This window comes from Sycon ciliatum, chromosome 11 (genome assembly GCF_964019385.1).
Source record: "Sycon ciliatum chromosome 11, ocSycCili1.1, whole genome shotgun sequence".
Taxonomy (NCBI): Eukaryota; Metazoa; Porifera; class Calcarea; order Leucosolenida; family Sycettidae; genus Sycon; species Sycon ciliatum.
Window position 1 is genome coordinate 8,422,214 of NC_088653.1, and position 11,936 is coordinate 8,434,149.

Below are 11,936 nucleotides of genomic sequence, written 5' to 3' on the forward strand. Positions count from 1 at the left end.
AACTTGTACGCCCTTGAGAAACGCCTCAACTTTAAAACCTATGTATTTGTTTACCGCTGCCTGAATGGACTTGCTAGTGCTCTTCTGCGAGACCGCTTTACCTTGCGCGCCCATGGTGCTCGCACTGCAGCCACCGCCCGTGGCCAAGTCTCTGCTGCTCTTGTTCTGCCCCCCCCCGCTAACACCCGACATGGCTTTAGTGCAATTTCTTATTTGGGCGCTGCCAGGTGGAATACACTTCCACCCGCTTGCCGCATGTCTAGTTCACCAGCTGAATTTCGCACATCCATCAAATTATACCTAGGTTTCCCTGTAAAAAGGCGCTGACGCCTGTTGGGAATTCCCTGGTAAAAGAAGAATAAATAGTAATAATAATAATAATCAACGCACTAAATAGAGTAAGCTGCGCACTCAGTACAAACACCATTAGCAAAACTTGTTTTCATGTAAATAAAAATAAATAAAAAGAATTTGTTTACGTTGAAATTGTTTGTGAATTTAGATCAGTTCTCGTTTGTGGTTGCATGGTTACTTTCTAGTGGTGAATTTATCGCATCTGTTGCCACCTGATATCGTTGATTGATGTAATGTTTCTTTCAGCTCTCATTTTCTCGCGCTAGTTAGGGTCTAAATTATTACTTGCATTGTGCGTATATATATTGAGTTAAGAGCTATTGTTGATTTGCCAGTAATCCTCTAATGAGATGGCGACGAAAACGGTTAGGAACAAGCTTAGTTATTTACATGAAAACTAGTTTTGCTTATGGTGTTTGTACTGAGTGCGCAACTTACTCTATTTATTGCGTTAATTACATTTTTATCTCCATGGAAGCTTTTTAATAATATACATGTAATAATAATAATGACTTTTCCCGTTTGTCTCTTTCCCTCAAACCAGTTAATATTTTATGACTTGGGGCTCCCCGCGTGCTAGTTTGTACGTGAAGTGTGTGGGTTACAGTGAGGGCTGCGTCCCACCCGCCTGTGTGGATTCACAGGAAGTGTGAGTTACGAAGTCTGAAGAGAACGTTGAACGGTCTCTGCTTGGATGACGACTACACCATAGCTCAGTGGTTAGAGCATCGCTGGCTACAAGCAAGGGTCCCTGGTTCGAGTTCTGGTGGTGACAGTCAATTTTTTCTTCAGACTTTTCCCGTTTGTCTCTTTCCCTCAAACCAGTTAATATTTTATGACTTGGGGCTCCCGCGTGCTAGTTTGTACGTGAAGTGTGTGGGTTACAGTGAGGGCTGCGTCCCACCCGCCTGTGTGGATTCACAGGAAGTGTGAGTTACGAAGTCTGAAGAGAACGTTGAACGGTCTCTGCTTGGATGACGACTACACCATAGCTCAGTGGTTAGAGCATCGCTGGCTACAAGCGAGGGTCCCTGGTTCGAGTCCTGGTGGTGACAGTCAATTTTTCTTCAGACTTTTCCCGTTTGTCTCTTTCCCTCAAACCAGTTAATAATAATAATAATAATAATAATAATAATAATAATAATAATGCCTGGATCCAGCGTGAAGGCACGTACGCAGAGGCCATCCATGCCCAGGAATCTGCTGTCATTACTGCTGACCTTATGTCTGCTGCGACCTCCAAGATGCCACACTGGCGTGCTCCTGGTTGTGACCAGATCCCGCCATTCTGGATCAAAAAATTTACTGCTCTCCATCCAGCTCTACTTCGAAATTTCCAGCTGCTTCTGGATGGTGAGCTGGATGCCCCAGCATGGTTTTCACTGGGCCAGACGGTCATGATCCCAAAGAAAGGAGACCTAACCAAGCCGCAGAATTGGCGACCAATCACCTGTCTGCCAGCCATGTACAAGCTATTCACCTCCGTGATTGGTGAGTTGATGTGGATCCATATCCAGACCAATGACATTCTGGCCCATGAACAAACTGGCTGTACTCGTAACCGAGGAGGCTGCACTGACCAGCTGCTGATCAATGCTATGATTACCCAGGATGCTAGGCGTCATCACCGCACCTTGGCAATGGCTTGGTTGGATTTTAGGAAAGCGTTCGACAGCCTATCGCAGGAGTGGCTAATCGAAGTCACACGTCTGTACAAATTCCACCCCAAGATCACTTCGCTCTTGTCTGTGCTCTCATCGCAGTGGCGTACCCGGCTGCGCTTGGGAACTGACATGAGTTATGCAATACCGATCCGGCGAGGCATTTTCCAAGGTGACTCGTTATCCCCTCTGCTCTTCTGTCTTGGATTGAATCCAATATCAGGTGAACTCAGCAGAAGTGGCTTTTGATATGCGTGCGGACTTCAGCGGACAACAACCGTATCCCACTTATGGTACATGGATGATGTGAAGCTGATGGCCGCAACCAGTAAGCAGCTTAACTCAATGATCAACATAGTATCGTGCGTTGGGAAATCCATTGGAATGGAGCTTTCTCCAGCAAAGTGTGCTAAGCTTGTGTGCCCACATGGTGCTGTTGATCCAGATCAGCCAGCAACTGTCACATTAGATCAAGCCTCCAGCATTGCCTCCTTGGCGGACGGCTCCGTGTATGCCTACCTTGGCATAAGGGAGTGTTTTGGCATGGCGGAACAGTCTGTTAAGGTGGCCACCACCAAAGAGTTCAGGAGGCGATTGCGGCTGGTGACCCACACATCTCTCAACGCCTGCAACCTCTCTCGTGCTATTAACTCTTATGTCATCCCAGAGCTGTCGTATGGCTTGTGTATTGTGCCATGGACGAAGGATGCTATTGCAACCTTCGACAGGAATGTCCGAAGTGCGCTCCGCGCAGTGGGAGCACACCACCCACGATCTTCCACCATCCGCTTTCACCTGCCAAGATCTGAGGGCGGCCGAGGGATTGTATCGGTTGAGCACCTGCTGGAGAGGAAATACACCCGCCTGTCTAGGTATCTCCAGGCGCACTCTGACCTGCCGCTGATTGCTGCGCTGCATGCTCATCATGAAAATCTTCCGCCTACAAAGTCGATCATCTCCCGGGCGGCCACGGCAATGGAGCACTTCAACATCCTGGACATCGGAGGTGCAACAACTGACGTTGTTAAGTCTGCTATCAGAACCTCCACCCAAGCTTCTCTGCGGCAGAAGCCCCTGCATGGTCGCTATTGGCAGAGGAGTGGCGGTGTATTGGACATGCCTCTCTCATTCAACTTCTTAAAGTCTCCAACATTGCGTCCATCCACTGAGTCATCCGTATTTGCTGCTCAGGATCAGGTGGTTAATACCAGGAACTACCAAAGATCGGTTATTGGCGACACTTCCGTGGTGGGCGTGTGCCGTTTGTGTGGAGGTCCGGGGGAGACTGTTGACCATATTTTGGCATGCTGCCCCGTGTTGGCACGGACGGCATACATTACTCGCCATAATCGTCTTGCCGCTATAGTCTACCGGGCACTCTGTCATCGCTACAGACTGGTATCTCCTGCTCCCCCTGGCCACTTGCCACACTACGTCGAGGATAGTGAAGGCCGTAAGTTAATGTGGGAAATGCCAATCCCTACAGATAGGATGGTTGGAGCAAATCGGCCGGATCTTGTGTGGGACGATGGCAAGTCAGTCCAACTTATTGATGTCAGTGTGCCACTGGATCATAGAGTAACACTAAAACATGCTGAAAAGAGAGCGAAGTACTTGCCCCTCGCAGTGGAAATTGGGCAGATTTGGCAGCGAGAGGCAGTGTCCATAGTGCCCATCATAGTTGGTGCTCTTGGTGGTCTGACGAAGGAAGCGGCTACCTCAATTAAGCAGCTATGTGGAGAAGAGCGGCACCTTCATGAACTGCAGCAGGCTGCTATCCTTGGCTCGATGGCCATTCTAAGATCTGTTTTGGGTGCAGCATAGGGCTCTTCGCTGTCCCTGGTGGGCTTTTTATGCTCTGTATGTTATTGTATTCGTTTTAGTTTGTAATTGAAACACTGTGGTATTTCTGTGGGTATTCGTATTTGATCTTTCTGTGGGTGCGCATTGGAAGTTGTGCCCAGTGATGAGCTTTGCCGGCCTGAATTTTTCGCCAACTTCTGATGCTCCCCTTTCTGCAATACCTGTTGCCATGATACCTCTGAGCTTTAATGCCTGTGATGGTACATGCGCCTTTCTCCCTTCCTCTCTCTCTACCTTACTTTTTTCCATATATTATTCCGCGCTGCTTACCTTTGGCTATGATAAGTCCGGTGAGTTAGTGTAATACCTCCAATTTTTATTTTTATTTTCAATTTGGAGTGGAATAAAGACTAATAATAATAATTCCTCTATTTCTACAGGTCTATTCCTGTACTGGTAGTCCATTTTTGTGATTACTCTTTTTGTGTTCGAATATGTCCTGTCCTCCTCCATCTTTTTGTATTCGAATATGTCCTGGCCTCCTCCATCGTTCTGCTTATTTCTGTCCGTCTCTCAGTTTCTGCGTCGGCTTTCAATATTTTTGCTTTGGTTTTTACAATCCTTTTTGCTTCGGTCTGCATTGCGTTGGCCATTTATCTATTTTTTTCTCTCATTACCCTTGGTCTCTTTTGGCCCGGTGATGGGGTTCTTACCTCATGTCATGACAACGTGAGTGAAATAAAGCCAACTCCATAATATCCTTGTCCAGTATTTATAATAAAAATAATTTTCTGCAATTTATAGATTCTCACATGCGAGCAACGTGGGCCTCAGCAACAACCAGCTCAGCAGACTCTGGACGCCGAACCGATCACTCACGGAAAAGACCCCGTGAACCCCGCAAACACATGATGCATGATCGCAACAGGGCAAATGAAAGACGACATCTGATGTAAGATATTACGTGGGAGTACTGCTCCTTCCTCCTTTCCGCTCTCAAAAACGCGATTCGGCGATAGAGTGATGTCGCCGCTCTTCCCATGCCACCACTTGCCGACAGCACAACAGGCATGAACGTCGCATGCTCCACCTCTCTCACTCTCTCTTCATAGCATCGTCGCTTTTCTTTTTCATGGCGCCAATAGACAGTGGTGTGTGTTGCAGATCGATTTGAGCGTGCATGAGGATTCAAAACCCGTATATCAAGTAAAGTACGCTCAAAACGACTGCCCCACAAACCACTGACCGCTACATCAAGCCGCGCATGCTCCTCCACAATAGCAGACCTGTATGCACCGCATGGCGTTTAGTAAAAACATCTCATTCTCTCTCCAGTGAGTGGCTGCAGCAGTGGCTCGATGGAGTCATTGTGACAGGTCTCTTGAAGGAGCGAGGCTGTCGCATCCCGGATCTCATTATGGCGGATAATGGTAAACCACCAAGGGGACATGACAAGGCATGGTCAATACCATTGTCCCGTCCACAAGAGCAATGAGTTGGTAACCTCGGAGGCATCCAATCATAACGGAGGCACAAGCCGTCCATGAACTCAGCTTTGCTCAGTGAAAAGCCATACTTTTTCAATGGACGGCAAGTCAGCCAACTCGAGGCGCCAGGTTCACGGGCGAGGACAATGATGTGTCGCAAGGCGTCCGACGCATCATTGCTGATATGCCGTGCCGACTCCGCCTGGCTATGACGTAGTTCCTTCTTACTCTTCGCCTTCTCCCGCTGGATGCCAATCAGAGAATTCCCAATATCAGAAACACGATCCACGATACGCCGGGAGAGAGATGCTGTGATGGCGACAGACGACTCATACTGGGAGCACAAAGTCATCGGGCTGACCAGGCCTCGGCCACCCAAACGACAGGGCATTGCGAGTACTTCCCTCAACACTGTGCCAGGCGGTGGCCGACCCGTCATTGCTGGTATAAGCGTCGTGCTTATCAGGTCCTCAAATGGCTGGAACTGGGACGGAGAAATGGACTGAACGCGGCATAGGAAAGCCCAGCGACTTCTCAAGCCCGAGACATATGCATAATATGCTGCCTGGGGCTGCGAGCGAGCGAAACCAGCCAATCGAGTTAGCTCATCAGCCCACTCCTGGACCTTAGTCGATACAAAGTTCTCCTTGAAGTCAGCTGAGCCGATGGCTGCCCCCAGGTACCGAGCTCCATTACACGTAATGACGACACTGGTGTCGCTGAACAGCTCAACTGCCTCACGAAAGCAACGCTCCTTCACTACCAGAATCGATTTTGATGCATTTGGGAAATATCCATAAGCTGGGCCATCGCTTGCCAAGATGTCCCACCAACGACGGAGCCTACGCAACACACTCGCCGCTGCGGAATCATCTGCAAACCAAGACTGGATAGTCCCGGCTTGTTCAGCTTTGTGCACGAGAGGCATCATGCCAACGGCATACATGTACATTGCCAGAGGGTCTCCCTGGGTTGTTCCCTCCTCCGACAAGATGCAATCACCGTCGACATATAGGCATGCAGGTGTGCTGTAGGTGTTAATTGAAACAGTGGCCAGAGGCGGGCAAAGATGTTGAACATTCCGAAGGCAGACACTGCGATTCAGGCGATTGAAAGCATTTGTCGCGTCTGCCATCAGAATTCCATCAGTCTCTTCTCGAGCAAACGCCTCCTGCATAGCATGTATGCCCGCCTCCACCCCGCAGTCCTGACAGCGCACAGCTGGGAGCAGCCAACAAGTGAAGTCAAAATAGAATGCTTTCGCACGTTGGGTGTGTGTGTGTGCTCGAAATAAGTAACAAAGTTCAAGGATTGAACTTTACATGCATATTCGAAACCTCAAACAAGACACACTTCAACTCAATCTTTTTGCTATACCCGCCAAACTCTGACGATATCCCATGTTGTCAAGTTTCCATTCCTCCATCCCCAGCCTCCTCTCTCTTATCTCCAACTCAAATGCAGTAAGTATTAAAAAGTCTCATTCGCGAATTCTGCTTATTGCTTTAATAAAGATCTTGTCTCCACGTCGCCTATTCGAACAATTTCACTTTCTATTCTTTAAAATGATAAATTTGTTTACAATGTAATTATATTCTAGGCGCTTTCATAGATTCTAGAGTATAATAAGTTATAAAGAAAAGGGGTTTTCAACTGACAACCTCTCTGTTCAGATGCTATTCAAAATCTCGAGGGATGAAAAATTCCTTGCATTGTGATGTCAAAAAAAATTATGACCTTTCGGGCCAGTCACCCATCGTCAGAACAATTTACAAGGGGCGAACCTGGCCTTTTTTGGCTGGTGTTGTCAGCTTCTGGTGTTGCCTCCCCTTAATGCGAAAGGTTAAGCGCCTCTGCGGCTTGCTTGCCAGGGCTGATTCCAGCATGCCCTATGCACACCATGTTGCATATGTGCGCTGCAGGCTGTCTTTAGTAGTAGTAGTAGTAGTAGTAGTAGTAGTAGTAGTAGTAGTAGTAGTAGTAGTAGTAGTAGTAGTAGTAGTAGTAGTAGTAGTAGTAGTAGTAGTAGTAGTAGTAGTAGTAGTAGTAGTAGTAGTAGTAGTAGTAGTAGTAGTAGTAGTAGTAGTAGTAGTAGTAGTAGTAGTAGTAGTAGTAGTAGTAGTAGTAGTAGTAGTAGTAGTAGTAGTAGTAGTAGTAGTAGTAGTAGTAGTAGTAGTAGTAGTAGTAGTAGTAGTAGTAGTAGTAGTAGTAGTAGTAGTAGTAGTAGTAGTAGTAGTAGTAGTAGTAGTAGTAGTAGTAGTAGTAGTAGTAGTAGTAGTAGTAGTAGTAGTAGTAGTAGTAGTAGTAGTAGTAGTAGTAGTAGTAGTAGTAGTAGTAGTAGTAGTAGTAGTAGTAGTAGTAGTAGTAGTAGTAGTAGTAGTAGTAGTAGTAGTAGTAGTAGTAGTAGTAGTAGTAGTAGTAGTAGTAGTAGTAGTAGTAGTAGTAGTAGTAGTAGTAGTAGTAGTAGTAGTAGTAGTAGTAGTAGTAGTAGTAGTAGTAGTAGTAGTAGTAGTAGTAGTAGTAGTAGTAGTAGTAGTAGTAGTAGTAGTAGTAGTAGTAGTAGTAGTAGTAGTAGTAGTAGTAGTAGTAGTAGTAGTAGTAGTAGTAGTAGTAGTAGTAGTAGTAGTAGTAGTAGTAGTAGTAGTAGTAGTAGTAGTAGTAGTAGTAGTAGTAGTAGTAGTAGTAGTAGTAGTAGTAGTAGTAGTAGTAGTAGTAGTAGTAGTAGTAGTAGTAGTAGTAGTAGTAGTAGTAGTAGTAGTAGTAGTAGTAGTAGTAGTAGTAGTAGTAGTAGTAGTAGTAGTAGTAGTAGTAGTAGTAGTAGTAGTAGTAGTAGTAGTAGTAGTAGTAGTAGTAGTAGTAGTAGTAGTAGTAGTAGTAGTAGTAGTAGTAGTAGTAGTAGTAGTAGTAGTAGTAGTAGTAGTAGTAGTAGTAGTAGTAGTAGTAGTAGTAGTAGTAGTAGTAGTAGTAGTAGTAGTAGTAGTAGTAGTAGTAGTAGTAGTAGTAGTAGTAGTAGTAGTAGTAGTAGTAGTAGTAGTAGTAGTAGTAGTAGTAGTAGTAGTAGTAGTAGTAGTAGTAGTAGTAGTAGTAGTAGTAGTAGTAGTAGTAGTAGTAGTAGTAGTAGTAGTAGTAGTAGTAGTAGTAGTAGTAGTCAAAGAACTTTATTGAAAATCCATGATTATATGATCGGAAAGATGATGGAAGAAAAATCCAAACTCGAGTCAAATCCAGGCAATTATTAGCAGTCACTACTATCAAAGCAGATCATTATTCACAATAGCGCAACTTGGAAAGCCGGCCAAAAAGGAAGATATTGAAATTAACCGAAGGCCTCCGCGCAGTAGTAGTAGTAGTAGTAGTAGTAGTAGTAGTAGTAGTAGTAGTAGTAGTAGTAGTAGTAGTAGTAGTAGTAGTAGTAGTAGTAGTAGTAGTAGTAGTAGTAGTAGTAGTAGTAGTAGTAGTAGTAGTAGTAGTAGTAGTAGTAGTAGTAGTAGTAGTAGTAGTAGTAGTAGTAGTAGTAGTAGTAGTAGTAGTAGTAGTAGTAGTAGTAGTAGTAGTAGTAGTAGTAGTAGTAGTAGTAGTAGCAGTAGCAGTAGTAGTAGTAGTAGTAGTAGTAGTAGTAGTAGTAGTAGTAGTAGTAGTAGTAGTAGTAGTAGTAGTAGTAGTAGTAGTAGTAGTAGTAGTAGTAGTAGTAGTAGTAGTAGTAGTAGTAGTAGTAGTAGTAGTAGTAGTAGTAGTAGTAGTAGTAGTAGTAGTAGTAGTAGTAGTAGTAGTAGTAGTAGTAGTAGTAGTAGTAGTAGTAGTAGTAGTAGTAGTAGTAGTAGTAGTAGTAGTAGTAGTAGTAGTAGTAGTAGTAGTAGTAGTAGTAGTAGTAGTAGTAGTAGTAGTAGTAGTAGTAGTAGTAGTAGTAGTAGTAGTAGTAGTAGTAGTAGTAGTAGTAGTAGTAGTAGTAGTAGTAGTAGTAGTAGTAGTAGTAGTAGTAGTAGTAGTAGTAGTAGTAGTAGTAGTAGTAGTAGTAGTAGTAGTAGTAGTAGTAGTAGTAGTAGTAGTAGTAGTAGTAGTAGTAGTAGTAGTAGTAGTAGTAGTAGTAGTAGTAGTAGTAGTAGTAGTAGTAGTAGTAGTAGTAGTAGTAGTAGTAGTAGTAGTAGTAGTAGTAGTAGTAGTAGTAGTAGTAGTAGTAGTAGTAGTAGTAGTAGTAGTAGTAGTAGTAGTAGTAGTAGTAGTAGTAGTAGTAGTAGTAGTAGTAGTAGTAGTAGTAGTAGTAGTAGTAGTAGTAGTAGTAGTAGTAGTAGTAGTAGTAGTAGTAGTAGTAGTAGTAGTAGTAGTAGTAGTAGTAGTAGTAGTAGTAGTAGTAGTAGTAGTAGTAGTAGTAGTAGTAGTAGTAGTAGTAGTAGTAGTAGTAGTAGTAGTAGTAGTAGTAGTAGTAGTAGTAGTAGTAGTAGTAGTAGTAGTAGTAGTAGTAGTAGTAGTAGTAGTAGTAGTAGTAGTAGTAGTAGTAGTAGTAGTAGTAGTAGTAGTAGTAGTAGTAGTAGTAGTAGTAGTAGTAGTAGTAGTAGTAGTAGTAGTAGTAGTAGTAGTAGTAGTAGTAGTAGTAGTAGTAGTAGTAGTAGTAGTAGTAGTAGTAGTAGTAGTAGTAGTAGTAGTAGTAGTAGTAGTAGTAGTAGTAGTAGTAGTAGTAGTAGTAGTAGTAGTAGTAGTAGTAGTAGTAGTAGTAGTAGTAGTAGTAGTAGTAGTAGTAGTAGTAGTAGTAGTAGTAGTAGTAGTAGTAGTAGTAGTAGTAGTAGTAGTAGTAGTAGTAGTAGTAGTAGTAGTAGTAGTAGTAGTAGTAGTAGTAGTAGTAGTAGTAGTAGTAGTAGTAGTAGTAGTAGTAGTAGTAGTAGTAGTAGTAGTAGTAGTAGTAGTAGTAGTAGTAGTAGTAGTAGTAGTAGTAGTAGTAGTAGTAGTAGTAGTAGTAGTAGTAGTAGTAGTAGTAGTAGTAGTAGTAGTAGTAGTAGTAGTAGTAGTAGTAGTAGTAGTAGTAGTAGTAGTAGTAGTAGTAGTAGTAGTAGTAGTAGTAGTAGTAGTAGTAGTAGTAGTAGTAGTAGTAGTAGTAGTAGTAGTAGTAGTAGTAGTAGTAGTAGTAGTAGTAGTAGTAGTAGTAGTAGTAGTAGTAGTAGTAGTAGTAGTAGTAGTAGTAGTAGTAGTAGTAGTAGTAGTAGTAGTAGTAGTAGTAGTAGTAGTAGTAGTAGTAGTAGTAGTAGTAGTAGTAGTAGTAGTAGTAGTAGTAGTAGTAGTAGTAGTAGTAGTAGTAGTAGTAGTAGTAGTAGTAGTAGTAGTAGTAGTAGTAGTAGTAGTAGTAGTAGTAGTAGTAGTAGTAGTAGTAGTAGTAGTAGTAGTAGTAGTAGTAGTAGTAGTAGTAGTAGTAGTAGTAGTAGTAGTAGTAGTAGTAGTAGTAGTAGTAGTAGTAGTAGTAGTAGTAGTAGTAGTAGTAGTAGTAGTAGTAGTAGTAGTAGTAGTAGTAGTAGTAGTAGTAGTAGTAGTAGTAGTAGTAGTAGTAGTAGTAGTAGTAGTAGTAGTAGTAGTAGTAGTAGTAGTAGTAGTAGTAGTAGTAGTAGTAGTAGTAGTAGTAGTAGTAGTAGTAGTAGTAGTAGTAGTAGTAGTAGTAGTAGTAGTAGTAGTAGTAGTAGTAGTAGTAGTAGTAGTAGTAGTAGTAGTAGTAGTAGTAGTAGTAGTAGTAGTAGTAGTAGTAGTAGTAGTAGTAGTAGTAGTAGTAGTAGTAGTAGTAGTAGTAGAAGTATGGATACAATCCCAATCCCACCAAGACCACTCTCCTGGTGAAGCCTCAGTACCTGGACCGGGCTGAGGAAGTGTTCCAGGGGACGGGAGTCTGCGTCACGGCGGCGGGTCATCAATATCTTGGTGGGATCATTGGCGATGAAGATTATTGCCATCGTGTCGGAGACAGGTACGTCAGCAACTGGCGACGGGAGCTGATGAATCTCACTGCAATGGCCGAAATGCAACCCCAGGCCGCCTACACTGTGCTAACAAAGGGCTTATCGTCCAAATGGTCCTATCATTTGAGAGCCTCATCGATAAACTCTGTCACCCTGGCCCCTCTAGATGAGGCATTGGATGATCATTTTCTTCCTGCCCTTTTGGGCCAGGGAATGGCAGCTGACAGCTCGCTGAGAAAGCTTCTGTCCCTCCCGACAAGATTCGGGGGCCTGGCTATCCCGATGGTAGCAAAGTCTGCAGAGGCAGACCATCAAGCATCACTTGCCATCACGGCGTCAATGGTGAACCTGATCGACGCCCACCGTAACGTGAGCGTCCGAGACTCTCCAGCCATCAGTCCGGACCAAAACACGCAGAGCATCGTGGCCATCGCAGAGGGCATGGCCAATCCTGTTCAAGAAGCCGTTGGCGAGGCACGAGGCATCGCCCGACAAAAGCGCCATGAAAAAATCGGTGGATGCCGGCGGATGCAGACGGAGCTGGCTGAGGGGCTTTCACCTGTCCAGCGGCAGCTGCTCGCAGTAGCGGATGAGAAAGGCGTCTCAACATGGTTAACAGCACAGCCGTCTTGGACAAACCGCACCGTGCTGAAAAAGTCGGATTTTAGAGATGCGCTATGCATACGATATGGTCTCCC

At 44.0% G+C, this 11,936-nt stretch overlaps 3 protein-coding genes across 3 annotated transcripts in view; 2 read left to right on the forward strand and 1 right to left on the reverse strand.

Moving 5' to 3' along the window:
• Positions 1–1,979, reverse strand: part of LOC135827054 (uncharacterized) — a 32,918-nt gene extending 30,939 nt beyond the window's left edge. Inside the window, exon 1 of the mRNA XM_065339577.1 lies at positions 1,835–1,979. Coding sequence (XP_065195649.1) covers positions 1,835–1,979 — 145 coding nt within the window. The remainder of the gene's footprint in view (positions 1–1,834) is intronic.
• Positions 1,980–2,312: 333 nt separating this feature from the next.
• Positions 2,313–3,839, forward strand: LOC135827055 (uncharacterized). The gene has a single exon (XM_065339578.1). It carries the CDS (start codon positions 2,313–2,315, stop codon positions 3,837–3,839), a length of 1,527 nt encoding a protein of 508 aa, XP_065195650.1.
• Positions 3,840–7,311: 3,472 nt separating this feature from the next.
• Positions 7,312–8,244, forward strand: LOC135827479 (uncharacterized protein DDB_G0271670-like; the record flags this gene model as incomplete). Its single annotated transcript, XM_065339972.1, has 1 exon — positions 7,312–8,244. A coding segment is annotated over one exon (933 nt), but the record flags the coding sequence as incomplete, so codon positions are not given.
• Positions 8,245–11,936: the final 3,692 nt, after the last annotated feature.